The following is a 17,394-nucleotide window of genomic DNA, read 5'->3' on the forward strand; positions in this document are numbered from 1 at the left end:
CATTATTTTTTGAAGGAGCAACTCTGGAGCTTTTATGCGGACATCTCTGCCATAACACTTTGAAGCAGCGAGAATTTAAAGAAGAATTTAAAGAAGCAGCAGCCCTTCTCCCTTCGTTTTACCTCTCCCCTGTCCAGCAGCAGCCCTTCTCCCTTTGTTTTACCTCCCCCCTGTCCAGAAGCACCTCTTCCCTGCTCCCCCTGTCCAGCAGTAGGCCTTCTCCCTTCCTTTTACCTCCCACTGTCCAGCAGCACCTCTTCCCTGTTCCCCCTTGTCCAGCAGTAGGCCTTCTCCCTTCCTTTAACCTCTCCCCCTGTCCACAGCCCTTCTCCCTTCGTTTTACCTCCCCCCTGTCCAGCAGCACCTCTTCCCTGCTCCCCCTGTCCATCAATACCTGTCCAGCAGCACCCCTTCCCTGCTCCCCCTGTCAGCAGTATCCCTTCTCCCTTCCTTTTACCTCCCCCTTGTCCAGCAGCACCCCTTCCCTGCTCCCCCTGTCAAGCAGCACCCCTTCACTGCTTCCCCTGTCCAGCAGCAGCCCTTCTCCCTTTGTTTTACCTCACCCCTGTCCAGCAGCACCTCTTCCCTGCTCCCCCTTGTCCAGCAGTAGGCCTTCTCCCTTCCTTTTACCTCCACCATGTCCAGTAGCACCCATTCCCTACTCCCCCTGTCCAGCAGCACCCCTTCACTGCTTCCCCTGTCCAGCAGCAGCCCTTCTCCCTTTGTTTTACCTCCCCCCTGTCCAGCAGCACCTCTTCCCTGCTCCTTGTTCAGCAGTAGGCCTTCTCCCTCCCTTTTACCTCCCCCATGTCCAGCAGCACCCATTCCCTGCTCCTCCTGTCCAACAGCAGCCCTTCTGCCTTCGTTTTGCCTCCCCCCTGTCCAGCAACACCTCTTGCCTGCTCCCCCTGTCCAGCAGTAGGCCTTCTCCCTTCCTTTTACCTCCCCCCTGTCCAGCAGCACTTCTTACCTGATCCCCCTGTCTAGCAGTAGGCCTTCTCCTTTCCCTGCTCCTTGTCCAACATCCACTAGCCCGGGCAGGTTCGGGGCTTTTGCTAGGCCGGCCCACCTCACATTATCGAAGTGGGCCAGCCTAGCAAATGCCCCGCGGCTGCTGCATTTGCTGGTGCGGGGGTGAGAAGAGGCGTCCTGACAGCGGCAGTGCAGGAGTCAAACCGCCACCACCACTCAAGCCACCCCACGTGCCGCAAGCCGTCGCAAGCCGCTCCACATGCCGCAAGCCACCACACGTGCCTCCAATCGAATTCGACACAGAGGCACACATCACACCGGCAGGGATCACAACCTCCTAAGAGTGCATGCGTGCTTAGGGTTTTATTATAGATGATATAACACCATGAAAACCTTTAAAACATATTAAAACATTATTTCATCTTAAACATACACACTCGTTCTCCCAAACAATGAAGCCCTCTCAATCTATCCAACACATATAGAAAAAGTTAAAATTCATGAACAGTTCATTCCTTCAAAAAATCATTGTATTCAGTGCCTAATCTTCTTATCTGTATCAGCTCTCAGTTGTTTATCTTCTGCACATTGTTGTTTACTGGATTTGCCTCCACTTTCATTCAATCAAACTTGATCTTTGAAAACATTTTTAGCTTGACACAGTTCTGTGTTTCACCCTAAGGCATCATCAGAAGCTTAAGACTGAAACTGGCTTCACTTCATCACAATTTCTGACATTTCATCATATGTTGTTTGCTGGCCTCAACCAGGACTGAGAACTCCAAATCAGGATCTTACTCTGGCACAAACGCAGGAGAAATTCAACTGTTGAATTTGAACAGTTGAATTTCTTCAGCGTTTGTGCCAGAGAAAGATAATAGACAGCTGAGGGTCATTCAGGAAGCCGCTTAGCACCAAGCAGCAGCGCCAAAGTGCACTCCTGCTCGGTACCTCTCAGTGGCTGAAGCCAGAGCTCGCAGCAGCGACTGACTGGGTTAAGAGCGGGGCAGGAGTATGGAAAGCTCGCTCCTGCCCACTACACCTCTGGATCACCAGGGTTTCCAGCGGCAGAAGAGGTACAATGGACAGGGTAGGGAGGGGGACAGGGTGAAGAGCCTGGTAGCCTGGCGGAAGCCTGCAATAAGTCGGGGGGGGGGGGGAGGCATGTGAGCCAAATATAAACTTGGACCCCCATTTTTGGGCCCAAAAATCCCAGTTTATATTTGAGTATACGGTATGCAGAATTTTTTTCAATTTCTGCTTATTTAGGACTTCACTGAAACATACAATTACATATCAAAAGCACTGCCTTTCTTACAGGGAAAATGTCTCCAAATAGGTTATTTTTGCACATACTACAAAAGTAATGAACCTGGAGTAATCTACAGTAATAGTTAGAGCAATGGCCTGAGAACCAGGATATCCAAGGTTCAGATTCTACTTCTTCTACTGACATTCTTTGTGCCCTTAGATACAACTTACTCTCTGGGAGACAGAGGAATAACTTGCATACCCAATTGCAACTTGCCTTGAGCTCAGATTTGGGAAAGACAATTAAATCTAGAATCCAAATCCAATAATTCATCTTTGTAAATTTATAAATTTATAAAGTCTGCATAAATGCACATAACTGTTAAAATAATTATGTACATGTGCCTCCTGATGAGGAGGATAAAATGTTTATGAAAGAACAGGAATATGCTTTCATATTCATGTCCCAATAACATCTTCCAAGTTTGCCTTAAGGTTTAAGATGTATTGCATTGATATTCTTGAACGGACTACTTCTAGACCATTTATATAGGGACCTAATATTTGAACTGTGATTTTCATAAAGGATACTTACTTCTCTGCTAGGGTCTGCTGCTCATTAATTCCCACATTGAAAAGGACAGGCTGGACCCGTAATAGCATACCACTCTGAATCTCCCGAGGCAAGGTGTCAAATAAGGTACCAGGCAGGGGAATCCTGACATTAAATCCATCACTACAAAAAGAAATGAGAAACACTATCTCACATAGACAAAACTCAACAAAGCTTTAACTCGGTGTCTAAGCTGAGAATGTTTCAATTTCAATTAAATATGACATTATCATTTCATTGATTTTCCAATATATAATAGCAATAACATCAACACAGAGGCCATGACATAACCTAACAGACTCAAGACATAAATCCATTTCCAGTTCTCATCAGCAAGTACTGTATATTCACTGTGCAGTTCCATGATACCTTTTCTCGCTTATCTTGCCCTATGCCCCCCACACCCTGCTTGTGACCTCCATTTATCAGAAAATTTGCTCCTGCCTTCTTTTTTGTTAATGCCACACTTTTTGTCTTGCAGCACCATGTGCCTGCAACAAACTCTGATTTGTGTATATTGATCCATCTGTGGCCATGCTTCAATATATACCTTTTTTTTTTTTTTTTGTATATCATTTTTATTAAAGAGTCAACAAGAGAAACAAGCATATTACAAGGATGAAATACGCAAACAACCTATTTGAGGCCGCTTTTAAACCAGGTCACAGACTCTTCCTGATCTTAAACGTCTCATGTTAAACATGTTTTACTACTATTAATGGAGCAATTTTATAACTGCACTTAGGCATAAAAAGTATTACAGACTTTTTCCTGAACACACTACATTGAATTTTCAAAACAAAAGTATGCACTTAACTCTCTTTCAAGAATTAATCCACATTTATACATGCTCTTTACCATGCACACATTTTCAGGGTTAATTTATGCACTTACACAAATATTGTCAAGAGTATCATGCAAATCCCTTCCAAGAAAGCCTCTGCTCAGTGTGGTATACAGTGCATAGTGTGGTATACAGTGTGTATAGTATATATCATAGTTACTTACCTGTACCAGGTGTTATCTTAGGACAGCAGGCAGATATTCTCACATGTGGGTATATAGAGCATTGCAGATTGCTTGTAATTCAAGGACATTTATGTGGAGAGTTTTCTTTTGAGGATTCCAGCTGTCCTGTGTATGGAGGTTGTTGAGGTGGGCTCCCCAACTGAGCAGGGAAGCATCCATTGTTAATATCTTTTTGATGTGGTGGAGCCTTGGGGGGGGGGGGCGAGTTTGGCCACGAGTGAAGATGGCAGCGTGATTCCACTGCTCTCCCCTGCCTCATCTATTTGAACACTCTGGAGGAGTTCAATACATCTCTTTTCTTCTGGTTTTTGGCTTCGGATATGGCTTCAGGAAGGCAGACTAAGGTGGATACAGTTGTTTCATCTGGAGGAAATGCCAAGAGACTGAAAGCTGATCCCCCTACGCCTTCAAAAGTTCCTTTGCCTAAGGAGTCCAATGAGCTACTGGAACAAGTCATAGCAGATCTCCATATAATCAAGGAATTGCTTAAAGAGACTACCTCAAAATTAAATGAGCTTCAGAGTGAAGTTTCTAATCTGACCTATCAGATTGCACAGAGGATAGTAGCTGTTGAGGAAACTGTTTGCCAGTGCCACAGTGATCATAAAACCATTAATAGGATTTCTTCTGACTTGGAGGAGCTGGAAAATCGAAGTAAGAGGAATAATATACGGATTTTGGGAATTCCGGAGGGTGTAGAAGGGAAAAACCCGGTTGCATTCCTCAGTTATTTGATTCCTGAGGTTTTCTCTCTTCAATTTCTGGCGCCATTTGAAATAGAGAGGGTACACAGGCTGCCTTCTCATATTCAAAATACTCAGCTGCATCCTAGACCAATAATAATTAAAGTTTTGCGTTTTCAGCATGCAATGAAGATCTTTCAGGCTGCTAAACAAATAAAAGTAGTAAAATGGCAAGATAAGAAGCTACTCTTTCTTCCGAATTTTGCCAGGCAGACTGCCTCAGTTAGAAAGCAGTTTTTGGATCTTCGTGAGAAGCTCAGGGACTTGGGAGCAAAATACAGGTTATTTTATCCCAAAGTCATGAGGGTTACTTCTGATAATAATACAGTTCACTATCATGATCCAAAGAAGCTTGAGGAATTTATACATCAACATCAACACAGTATGGATGTATAACTGGGTGAGAAATGACAGTTGGTGGCAATTGGTAAGGAGTTCTAACTGTGCCTGCAATGTTTTCAATATTGCTTTTGGTAACCCATAGGATATGTTAACGGGGGAAATATATATATATATATATATATATATATATATATGCATTTAAGTTCAGTTAGAATTAAATAACACTTTGATGGGAGGGGCCTAAGGCCCAGTGGCATAGCAGGCTGGGCAGAGGAGCAAGAGCAGGAAGTGTTTGCAGTTCCTCCTGCTCCCAACAGATCAGGGAGGAAGAGGGGGGGCGGGGAGGGGGCACTGTGGTAGCAGGATGGAGTGGGCATCCCTCCTGCCATTTTTTCAGAGGAGCGAGCGGACTAGCGGGAGTCTTCATGGCAGGAGGGAGTGGACATCCCTCCTGCTGGATTTTTCAGGGGAGTGGGCAGGCGAGCAGTAGGACGGTGGCTGGGGGGGGGCGGGCAATTGTCAGCTTTTTTAAAGTGACAGATGGTGTGCGTTTAAGTCACAGAGAACATCTGAGCGATTGAATAGTTGAGTTTGAATACAAATGATTTGCACCTCCGTGAAAATCATTTGCATGCAAACTTGATAGTGAATCAATCGCGGTTTGAAAATCAGCCAGAGAATCGGCCAACAGCGATTGAGTCACTATCTTTAGTGAATCTAGCCCTTAGTGCTAGTCTGGGGACATTCATTGATGTTGGTAGAGAATCCCCTGGAGAGCCCTGCCTCTTTGCTCTGTTCCCTCTCTAGAGAATGATGTAACTGTCTCAGTCTAGACCCCTCCTGGTTCAGAAGGTTAGTAGTGCCTGATTGAACCATGCCCTCTCTACTATACCCTGAAGTCTCTAACTGCTTAAGGTTATCTTGTGAGGGAGTGTTATAAACACTTCCTTGCAATGAAATATGTTCGCTCTACAAAGTTTGTCTATTATTTCTTATGTTTAGTTGTAAGAAACCTGGTTCATTTATTCTGAGCAGGTGTTCCCTAAACTGGAAAAAAAATTTCTAAGGAAAAAAGTTCCAGGTCAGCAAGCTAGGGGGGAAAAACTCATCACTGCTTCAGATCTACAAGAGGAAGATGAGAGTCTGCTTATACTCAAAAAGGATGACTACTATGCCATCTTCCTTAAAGAAGGTTTACTGAATGTTTTTGTTAAATGTTACTACAAATTAATTCAATGACTGCCTCATGATATAATGCTGCAGGCTTAATAACATCACACCACTTCCTCCCTCCCCTTCCCAAAAACTAATAGGGATTCCTGGGCAAAAGGCTTTGCAAGTCAAGAGCTATATTTTTGTTTGGTTTTCTTAAAGTTCAAATTGTTTATTAACATTTTGTAATATAAACAACAAGAAAAATACAAAATATAATTACAATGAATTTACTAATTTACTCCTAAAAGGAAAAGCAGCCAATATTGCTCAGCATGCAATGGTGTTATGTGATCATATTTGCTAGCATTTATCAATAATTTCACTTCAGTATTTTGAATATTTCAAAATCACTTCATCCAAGAGGCCTTTATTCTACAGTATGGAGTGGAGGAGTAGCCTAATAGTTATGAGCACTGGAATGACAACCAGGGAAGCTTGTTTTAAATAATGCCAATGTTCCTTGTGATCGTGGACAAATCATTTAACCTTCTGTTGCCTCAGGTATAAATTTACACTGTAAGCCTGCACCTGAATGTTACTCACCTTGAGGTGTAACTGAAAAAGTATGAGCTAATGCAGATAAACCAAACTACCAAAATGAGAGCTCAATCATGGCCCTATCTGTTATTAAAGGCAGTAGGTTGGCATTAAAATAGGTTGCAGGTTTAAAAAGTGCTTCTCATGTTTCATTACCGATTTCCTGTTATGACAGGCAGCATGTCAGCAGAGGAATTTGATGTAGCCTGGGTTACTTTAAAAGTTACATTCCTCAGATCCATAATCCCTAAACTCATGTCTTCCAGCATTGCCAGCTCCTCACCTGAAAATACAAGGCAAAAGAGCTTTCAAATTCATTGCCTCTTTTAAATGAACAAAAAAATCTCAAAACTGGCACCCATTTTTAAAAACAAAATACAGAGATGTCAGATGTCATAGTACATGAGTTTCTGAGACACCATAGGCACTTTTTTTTTTTTACTTTATAATTTTTCAATTACAATTCACAAAGAACAGTAAAGAATAAATTTACAATTATAGACTCTCCTCGCAAAAACAAGTTCAAATACAAACAAATATTTCCATCTAGCCCACATTATGAGAGGACTTACCCTTAACTTCACATTCCAACAAAGTAAGGAAATTCAGAATCAAAATTAACAAAGCAAAGAAAAAAATTAAAAATAAGCTATTTGGTACATTAATGAGGGCTAAAAGCCAAATATCTGCTCGGAATAACAAGCGTTACAACTCAAGACAGTAGCTAGAACCCCCATGTGATAGTCCATTCAGATATAAAAAGCTTGTGCAAAGAAGGGGCCTTTGTCATTTTTATTATTTACCCCCGCCCCCCCCATTTTACAAAACTGCATAAGTGTTTTTTAGCGCAGGCTGACACGCTCTGCGCTGCTCCCGACTCTCATAGGAACTCTATGAGTGTTAGGAGCAGCGCAGGGCATTCAGTGCACTGGCCTATGCTAAAAACCACTTTCATAGTTTTGTAAAGGAGAGGGTATATTTTTTTATTTCATGACTGAAGTGCTGATGAAAAACCAGTGGCGTACTTAGCATATGTGACACCCGGGGCCCATCATTTTTTGACCCCCCCCATCTATATGAAAAATATGATTTTTAGTAACAATCCACATAACGCACAACAAGAGTGTACCTAGGAAAAGGCAGAATCTTAAACACTGCAGTGAGTACTAGAACACCAACACATACATTGTAAAACTAAACAAGTCAGATCCTGCATAGTCAATTGATCCTGTACAGTCGATGCTATCAGAAAGTCATGTCCCTTTCATACACACAGATACACCCTCGCCCAATATGGAATAACCACAAACTAAAAATAGAAATATGTAGACAAAAGTTAAACTGAACTGCCAAGAAACCAGACTCTGCATACAATGCAACACCACAAAAACAGTAATACATGTCCTCTAATACTGTGCAAAATATAAAGACAGTAGTTGTAAATTTGAAAAAATTGATACATAACAATCACCACTTTACAAATTGACAAATAAAAATAAAACAAATAATGAGAAATAAGAAAATACCATTTTATTGGACTAATCCCCGTAAGCTTGGTCCCCATCCCCACAAACCACCTGATTCCATCCACACAAGCCTTGAATTGTTTTATATTGAAATTATTTTATTAAAGTATAAAAAGAAACAATATTCTGTACAATTGTCAATTTATAAATCAGCGTCTTCTCCCCACTCTCCCTTTCCCATTTCCTTTCTGCGTCCTCAGCCCACTCTCTCTCCACTTTCCTTCAGCGCACGCACATAAAAACAAGCAAGTAATTTTATATCATTTTCATTCTATTCATTCATAGAAATTAAAGTCTAAATAATGCCAGTCACATAACAAAATATGATTTTACAAAAATAATTCCCTGCACAGTCAAGCCTGCAAGGATTACTAGATGTCTTTCAGCAGATCCCCTCCCTCCCTCCCCCTTACCTTCGTGGCCAAGTCAAAATGATCTACCAACAATAAAATTTTAAAAACACAAAGCACACTGTACGCAGAGAAAATGTTAATTATCATTTATATTCCGCGGGTTTTCAAAGAGGTCAAGGCAGATGACTTTATGCAATGTCACTGTAGTAACAACTATACAAAAATAGACAAAAATACCCCCTCCCTTTTTACTAAACCGCGATTGCGTTTTTTTAGCGCAGGGTGCTGCGCTGAATGCCCCATGCTGCTCTCAACACTCATAGGTTCCCTGCGCTAAAAACCACTATTGCGGTTTAGTAAAAGGGTGCCATAAAGCGGCAGCCTATTCCCCGGTGGGTGGCCAGTTGTGCACCCCTTTGGGGCGTGCACCCGGGGCAGACCGCCCTCTCCGCCCCCCCTTGGTATGCCACTGTGAAAAACTATAGCCTAAGATTCACTTTATATGACTAACATGATAAATTTTAATATCTTGGAACCTATCAGGCTGCTTCTGGTTTTCTAAAGGAATTAGATATATATTAAAAAAAATAACCTCTAAGATTAATGTTTTGGAGTAATTGTTAAATGCAAGGCAGTAGTCGTTATATTTTAAGGCACAGCATATAGTACATAAAAATATCTGCTCTTAGAGAAAAATTCATAACTGCGCATGTGTAAGCACATACAAGATTGATATTCTAAAAGTACTTGTGCAGTCAGCATCAGGGACAGACCATATAAGCACTTTTGTTTAAAAATTCTGGGCAGCAGGACATGTCCATTCAAAATGTATCTATTTAGATTTATCAAGTTTATCAAGTTTATTAACACAATTTGATAAATCGCCTATTATAATCACTAAGCGATGTACATAACAAAAAATATATCAAGTGCAAAGGGGTTGACATTTTAACATAAGAACATTTAACTTGAACAAACATACAGTGGGAAGGAAAAGATAAAAGTTACAATTTTTGTTTGGGGTAGAATAAGGAAATAACAGTAGGTAAGGGAAGTAATAACCTCAGCAATATTAAATTTATTATACTTTAAACATTAAAAGCATCTCTAAATAAATAAGATTTTAAAAGTTTTTTAAATATTAAAATATCTTTTTCGTTACGAATGTACTAGGGAAGGGCGTTCCACCATAGGGGACCAGTCACCGAAAAGATGTCGGCCCTTCTAGTACCGATGATTTTTAGGGAAGGAACTGAAAGAAGATTCTGGTTGGAAGAGCGAAGTGAACGTTGTGTGTTATAAGGTATCAAGAGTCTGGAAATGAATTGAGGTTCGCCGCATGCTAAAGTTTTAAAGATAAGTATTATTATTTTAAATGTGATTCTATGGCTAATAGGTAACCATTAGAAGGGACTGGGGCCAAAACGTATGCAGCCAGTGACTATGTCTTTCAAGTAACATTTTTAAACAAATAGAAGGACATATTTCTTTACTCAATGAACAGTCAAGTTCTAGAACTCATTGGTGGAGGATGCAATTATAGCAGTTAAGAAACTTGGTTTAAAAAGGTTTGAACAAGTTCCTGGAGGAAAAGTCTGTAGTCTTCTATTGAGATAGACAAGGGAGAAGCTACTGCTTGCCCTGGTATCAGAAGCATGGAATCTTGCTACTATTTGGGTTTCTGCCAGGTATTTATGGCCTGGATTGGCCACTGTTGGAAGCAGGATACTGGGTCCTGGAGGAAAAGTCTGTAGTCTTCTATTGAGATAGACAAGGGAGAAGCTACTGCTTGCCCTGGTATCAGAAGCATGGAATCTTGCTACTATTTGGGTTTCTGCCAGGTATTTATGGCCTGGATTGGCCACTGTTGGAAGCAGGATACTGGGCTAAATGGACCTAAATGGATAGCTAACCTAGTATGGCTATTCTTAAGTTCTTAAGGAAAGGTAACATGTTGAAAAATAAAACCATCCAACATCTGGATTTCTGGCCATTTAGCTATCAAGTTTATTTATATTTAATATACCGACTATCACGAGTGTCTAAGCGGGTTACACACAAGTTAAAAACATATAATTAAGTTTTCAATAAAAAGTAATATATACAATAAATAAAAGATGGAGAGCGACAAAGAGATAGCAAAAAGAGGGAAATGACACACAAGGGAAGGGGTTGAAAAGATACATTGTAATCGTTAAAGAAAAGAAAAAAAAAAGAAGGGCATAAGGGGAAGGGATAAAAATGACCAGTTTGGGAGAGTTTCCAAAGAGAGAGGAAGCTATGTTTCAAAAGCGTCTGAACATAAATGTTTTAAGTTCTGATTTGAATTGAAGTGTGCAGTCTGCTCTTGTTATTCACGCACTGACATGCTATATATTAAAATCAATAAAATCTTTGAACTAAAAAAAAAAAAGCACTTAGTAGAGATATTTCCAAGGAGTGTATTTTGGACAGGTTTGGAAAACACAGAGACTATTTTCACATCTATGCTCATGGCATCTTGAAAGTAGAGCCAGCATGGATAGGATTAACTAAGAATCATTCCTGCCCCAACTTCATCATTAATGACTGTAAAGGAGGCCTATGGGTGGGTGGAGAGGCAAAAGTTGGGTCTGCTAATGTTCGGAGCGGGGAGGAAATAATACACCGAGTGTGTGGCATTTCAAACACTGCACCATTCAATGTTCCAAATTATCTAACACAGAATGGGGTACTATAGTCTTTTAAAAGCCAATCAATCCCATGAATATTCATTGTGGAAATCTTAAACTCAATAGAGTTGTGGCCCTTGAAGATCGTGGTTGCCCACCCTGATCTAACATTTTCACTTCTTTGACCACCAGTAAGTCCCATTTATGTCAGATAACATGACTCTACCGTATTTATGAGTTCAATAGGGGTACATATTTATTCAAATGCTGAAGATACTTTTATTTTAGACCCTGTACAACATGAGTTAAATCAGCCTTATGTTTTCAAACAGAACTGTATTGAGAAGATAGAGTTGGATGTCTGTCTACTTACTTAAAGTGAACATTTAAAAACCCCAAAACTAAGGTTCTTTGGTTCAATAGTTCGGCTGATGCTTTACCACATTATATTCCTTTGAGTACTGGTGAGCAATTGTCAGTGGAAAAAACCTCTAATTTTAAGAGTAATTTTGGACTGCTCATTTTCCATGGAGCCTCAGATAAATAAACTATACAAAAAAGTTTTCTTGAAGCTTAAACAACTGAGGCTTATTCATTTAAATTTTCATGAAGATCTTGCTTCAGTTGAATTACTGTTACATATTATACTCTGGAATAGCTCTTAAATTGTTAAGGAAGCTACAACTTTTAGAAAATATAGCAGCCACATTAGGATTCAGGTTAAAGAAATTTGATAGAGCTACCGTATATACTCAAATATAAACTGATCTGAATATAAAAGTAACCAATTCAGAGCGGTTTACATGAGCTTCTGTAAAAATGTTACAATACAGAGTTAGTGTTTTCTGAGATGGTTTTCAATACAGACACATTTACACCATAATCAATCATCTTATATATATGTACACATTTATATCATAGTCCAGTGTATCGCAAACTGTGTGCCTTGGCATACTAGTGTGTCCCACGAGATTTCAGGCATGTTGCGAGATGATGGGGAGGAGGAGAGGTGCCAGCGCCGACTGATTGCCTACATGATGTGCCTCTCGTGGCAAGACACACATCCTGAAGGCAGTCAGCCAACGCCAGTGCCTCGCCTCCTCTCAAAGCCTCTTCTTTTTCAGGATCCCCCCACTGGCAACTACTCAGGGCCCTATCTGGAGGGCCTCCACGCATGCATGGACATCAATGTGATGACATCACTCATGCATATGACATCATTGCGGCAACGCCACGCACTTCCGGGTGCCCTCGAGCCATGGTGGCCAGTCTATTGTGCCGTGGCTCATAAGGTTTGCGAGACACTGCCATAATCAATCATCCTATGTTTATAAACAAATAATACTAGAATTGTGCACTTTGTTCATACTAAATCCTACTTATTTGCACACAAATAAACTGTGTAATGTTGAGTCCTCTCCAAGATCCAAGGCTCTAGTTGGACTCTGGTATCTGCCAGCATGAGGCCGTATCGCCTGCTAATGATGACCCCGACTGGCAGAGTAGTGGCATAGAAACTAAATTTTCCTTCTCCCAGTCTTCATCAGACTGTGCCACCCCCCCCCCTCAACCCGGTATCTCAAGCATGGCTTTTGCTGCAGGACACATTCATTCTGAGCAGGAGAAATCCCTGATACTACAGTTGCCAAGATCCCCGAGAGGTTAATGCAGCTGCTGTAATTTAAGTACATTTCATACATCATGCTAATAAATTCTAGAGCAAAGCCCTGACCAGGATGCCCCAAGAGACCCTGTAGGAGATCCTGTCTCTCTTTCTGGGGTTTCCCGGTAATGGTGTGGCTGTGCTTCACCGAGGCTGCACAGTCAGTATTTCCCAGGTCTGACCAGGATTTCTGACCTGGGACCCAGACTATCTGGGATCCCAAACCATGAGAGGGAAAGCTATGCCCTTCCCCCCTTACATGCTGCGCTGTATGTAGAACATGGAAAGTCCTTAGTCAGCCATCTATCACAAATCTGACATGAATCCAACGTATCTTAGCCTGAGAAGTCCAGCTAACCTGATTTTGAGCAAACTCGAGGTGTTCTGAGGCAGATAAAGGCTTTTATTCAAAAATCAGGAAATCCAAGATGGCTGCTGAAGCAGCAATTTGGGGACTAAAAATGGCTTGTGGGAGCTACATTCCGGGTCACCCTGGCATCCCTGGCTTCCCAGCTCACCAACTGATGTAGCAAGTTATGGCAATGCCAGAATGCCGGGGGGTCCGCAATTGTCCAACTCTGCAAAATACATTTATGGGCAATCAGACACATTTTACGACACATCAGATGATGTCCGCTATTCATACGGCCGTACCCTGCGGGCATGTCTAATATGAGCTTAGAATAGGCCTGCCCAGGAGGACGGACATATAGGTCACCACTTGCATCCAAAACTGCTTAACATTAGGGCACGTCCAAAAGGCACGCCCGCAGGCTCTGTGTTGAGTTGTATCTTTGCATGTGGACATTGGGAGCTCTTTATGGTGGTCATTTAATAAAATTATTCATTGATTTCCCTCTGGGTGTTTTGGAAGGTCATTTGTCAAACCCTACTTTTCTTTGACTGCTTTATTTCCTGTAAGATTAATTTTATTTCCTTTTCTTTGGAATGGGAAAGGAGTTGCCATGTAAGTTACAGCTACCTATGTTAATAGACAACCAAATAATTCAAAAGGATCTGAGAAATAATCAATACTTCTTGCTTATAAAATATATGAATTTTCAGCTGTCTTGTGAAAGGCAGCTATTTTATGAACCAACTTCTTTCTTGAGGTGGCTTTTGTGGAACTTTATGATATTCTAACTTCATACTCTTAATTTGTTCAACTGAGCATAAATCATCAAATACCTAGCCTATTAGGCACACTGCAAAGAATTCCAAATGAAGAAATTTTTCTCACCATAGGTGCTAAGGAGACTTTCAAACTGTGCTAGCAGACCTATGGTATATAACTGTCGCAGAAATCCATCATCATGCAGGCAGTTCCTTAGCTTGATAATGAAGCCACAAATTAGTGCAGTCAGCTGGAAATGACAAAAAAAGAAATATACTCTAAATTAAAGCAACAACTGGGAGGCTGAAAAATAATACAAACAGAGAAAATGATGGCAGATAAAGGCCATATGCCCATACATTCCACCCATCCATATCATCCACTAGCTCTTCCCTCCCCCTAAAACAGTGGTTTCCAAACATGTCCTGGGGACTCCCCAGCAAGTCAGGCTTTCAGGAGATCTACAATGAATATTCATGTGAGAAATTTGCCTGTAGACTAAATGGTCTGCAGTGCACGCTAATCTCTCTAAAACCCACAGGACAGGTTTAGGAACCTCTGCCCTATGAGATCCCATGCTTTCTTGAATTCAGATAACAGTCCTCATCTCTACCACCTCCACCAGGAAAGAAGAGGGGAAAAATAAAGCAATGAAATACAAAATTTCTCTCTAACTTCTTGTTTATATAGCAAAATTAAACATAACTAAAAAAAGGTTTTAAATAGTTTGGCCCGGATTCTGTAACCAGTGCTGTTGTCGGCGGCCACTGATTGCTTGTCAATCATGCGATGGTGCTGGGTACAGAATCATGCCTCTGTCAAAGGTAGGTGCTGGAAATATAAGCTAGGGTTTTCCATTGAAAATTCCTGCCTTCAGTATTTCCATGGTAAGTCCAGGTAAATATGCGCTATGAGGTTCATAATCAAAACGGAAATACGTCTTAAAAACCAGCCTAAATCGGCACTTGGACAATCAAAAAGACAGGTCGTCCAAGTGCCGATAATCATCTCCATGCAAAAGCTGGGGACCTTTAAGGCCTCGTTAACTGACTTCAAGTCTAGAATGGGCCTCTAATCTTCTGTGCCTTTCCTGGGTACTATGAGCCCAAGTTTTCTTTGGGAACTGATTCTATGGCATGAATGTCCAACAGTCATTGCACTGTTGCTTGGATTCTGGCCTCCTTTATCGGCAGGCTGGCTGGGGAGATGAGGAACAGATCTGGAGGGGGCCGAGAAAACTCGATCTTGTGCCCCTCCCAAATAATGTCCAGAATCCAATGGTCGGACAAAATCTGTTCCCATTCCCTCCAGAAAGTCGACAGCCGCCGCCAATGTGAGGTCATTGCCCTGGTGTCATTGTGGCTTCTTGGAGGTTGAGTTACTATGGGAACCTAAGGGTTGCTTGTGCCTCTAACTGCCAAGTCTCTGTCTGGACCCATGGAAGGGCCTCTGAGAAGAGTAACTGGAGAAAAATTGGCAGGAACTCCTAGAGGTACAAAAACTGCTTCTGCTGTCCCTGGTGGAACAAAGGCTCTTTCGAGGAAGGATTTGGGATGGTGATCTGACACACTGACCATGAGGTTGTCTAAACCTTTTACAAAAAACATCTGCCCCTTGAAGTGTAATCTGATGAGAGCGGCCTTGAAGGCTGAGATGACTGCCCACTGTGATCCAGAGCATTTGGCGGGCAGACATGGAGTAAGCTGAAACCTTGCTCAGGACTCTGACATAAATAGCATCAGCCACATAATCCACTCCCTCCTTAATCATATGGGGGACAGGAGTCTCCCAGCTCTAAGGGACTTGTCCGCAATCTTGTATGATAGGCCCATGCCATGAAGGAGGCAGCTGCTACAGCTTTGTTACCCAAATCCAGTGCTTCAAACTTTCTTTTAGGGACATAATATAACATAAAACTCACTTGTAAACCGCAATTACCATTAAGTTCTATGCGGTTAACAAAGACTAGTAATACAAATGAATAAACAACTAATATCTAGCTTCCCAAAAATTCTGTAGGAAATGAGGTGCACTTAGTCACTTGCGCTACTGCGAAGTCCCCTTTCGGCTGTGACAATAGCTGTTAGAGGTCCAGAATCATAGGATAGAGCTTAAACATAGCTTTAACCACCTTTAGAGAGCCTACAAGCGATTCCCATTGGTCAGTGACTAAGGAGGTGATGTCTGCATTAGTGCCGCTCATAACGGAACACAGATGGAGGGCTGCTGGACATCAAGCTTCAAAGTAGAGAGAGTGTCAAAAATGACATGTAGGAAGAGAATCAAGATGGTGATGACGTGTTAACAGCTAGTTTGAAGTGCTCCATCTTACTTTGCAAAGTTTCCACTATGACATTCAGCGGCTTGTTTTTTCTATTATGCCTCATTGCAAACTCAAGGGTCTGCTTCAGATGGACCCTTCTACGTCCAAGCAGGCGATGATGGAATGCTTTCTAGCTAGTTCACCATCCGTTCTGGGAGTGGAGTTGCCTGCAATTACCTCGAAGGAAGTAGCCTCCGATGTTTCAGGGCTAGAAATATCATTATCTCCTCCTGCTGCCCGTTTGCCGCCGCGACCGGCGCTGGAAAATGTTGAAGGTGCGACTGCTGAAACCCAGATGTGCTTGACGCAACCGCATGGTGGGGGCTTTCACACGGAACAGGATGCCAAAATTACAACTGATTTGAGAGTGGTTGAATCCCACTCCTCAGCGGCGACATTAGAAGCCATATGGACTACACTCCAAAGACTCGAAATGGCTGTGAATAAATCTTCTGAAGATGTTTCATCAATAGTGAGTAAACTTGAAAATTTATCACTATCTGTTCAAGCTGTAAAAACTGAAACTCATCAAATTTGAACAAGTGGACAAGGAGCTAGCTACATTACAGAATTTAACAGGTAATTTTGCTAAGGACAAGATTATTTACCAGAGGAAATTTGAACAAATTGAAAATCACAATAGAAGACTCAACCTGAGAGTACTTAATTTTCCTAAATCACTAGCCCCCCCTCTTCTACAAAACCGAGCTAGCGTTTTTTAGCACAGAAAGCAGCGCTGAATAGCCCACGCTGCTCTCGACGCTCACTGAATTCTTATGAGGGTCGGGAGCAGCGCGGGCCATTCAGCGTGGTTCCCCGTGCTAGAAACTGCTAGCGCAGTCTCGTAGAAGAGGGGGCAGGTGTAACGCCTAGTGATATGTTGAAAAAATATATGATGGAAAATTTGAAATTTACTTCTGAAACAATGCCTCCTTTAAACCGAGTCTTCTATCTACCAAAATAACCAACTGAATTAAATCAAGGGCAGAACTCTCAAATGATGGATTTAAATAATATAACAGTAATTCATGAAAACTCTGAAGTTCAAATTGACTCTAGATG

General features: G+C 41.6%; 1 protein-coding gene across 23 annotated transcripts in view; it reads right to left on the bottom strand.

Annotated features, from left to right (window-relative positions):
* The window catches only part of INPP4A (inositol polyphosphate-4-phosphatase type I A), a 399,562-nt gene that overhangs the window by 78,969 nt on the left and 303,199 nt on the right, over positions 1 to 17,394 (bottom strand). For 22 of the 23 annotated variants that reach the window (XM_033949323.1, XM_033949336.1, XM_033949335.1 and 19 more), the window contains 3 exons: positions 14,136 to 14,259; positions 6,859 to 6,985; positions 2,819 to 2,959 (listed from right to left, as the gene is read on the bottom strand). In XM_033949323.1, the coding sequence (XP_033805214.1) occupies positions 2,819 to 2,959; positions 6,859 to 6,985; positions 14,136 to 14,259 (392 nt within the window). The remainder of the gene's footprint in view (positions 1 to 2,818; positions 2,960 to 6,858; positions 6,986 to 14,135; positions 14,260 to 17,394) is intronic. The other variant, XR_004539925.1, reaches the window with a different exon arrangement.

The sequence above is a fragment of the Geotrypetes seraphini genome, chromosome 6 (assembly GCF_902459505.1).
Source record: "Geotrypetes seraphini chromosome 6, aGeoSer1.1, whole genome shotgun sequence".
NCBI classification, from domain to species: domain Eukaryota; kingdom Metazoa; phylum Chordata; class Amphibia; order Gymnophiona; family Dermophiidae; genus Geotrypetes; species Geotrypetes seraphini.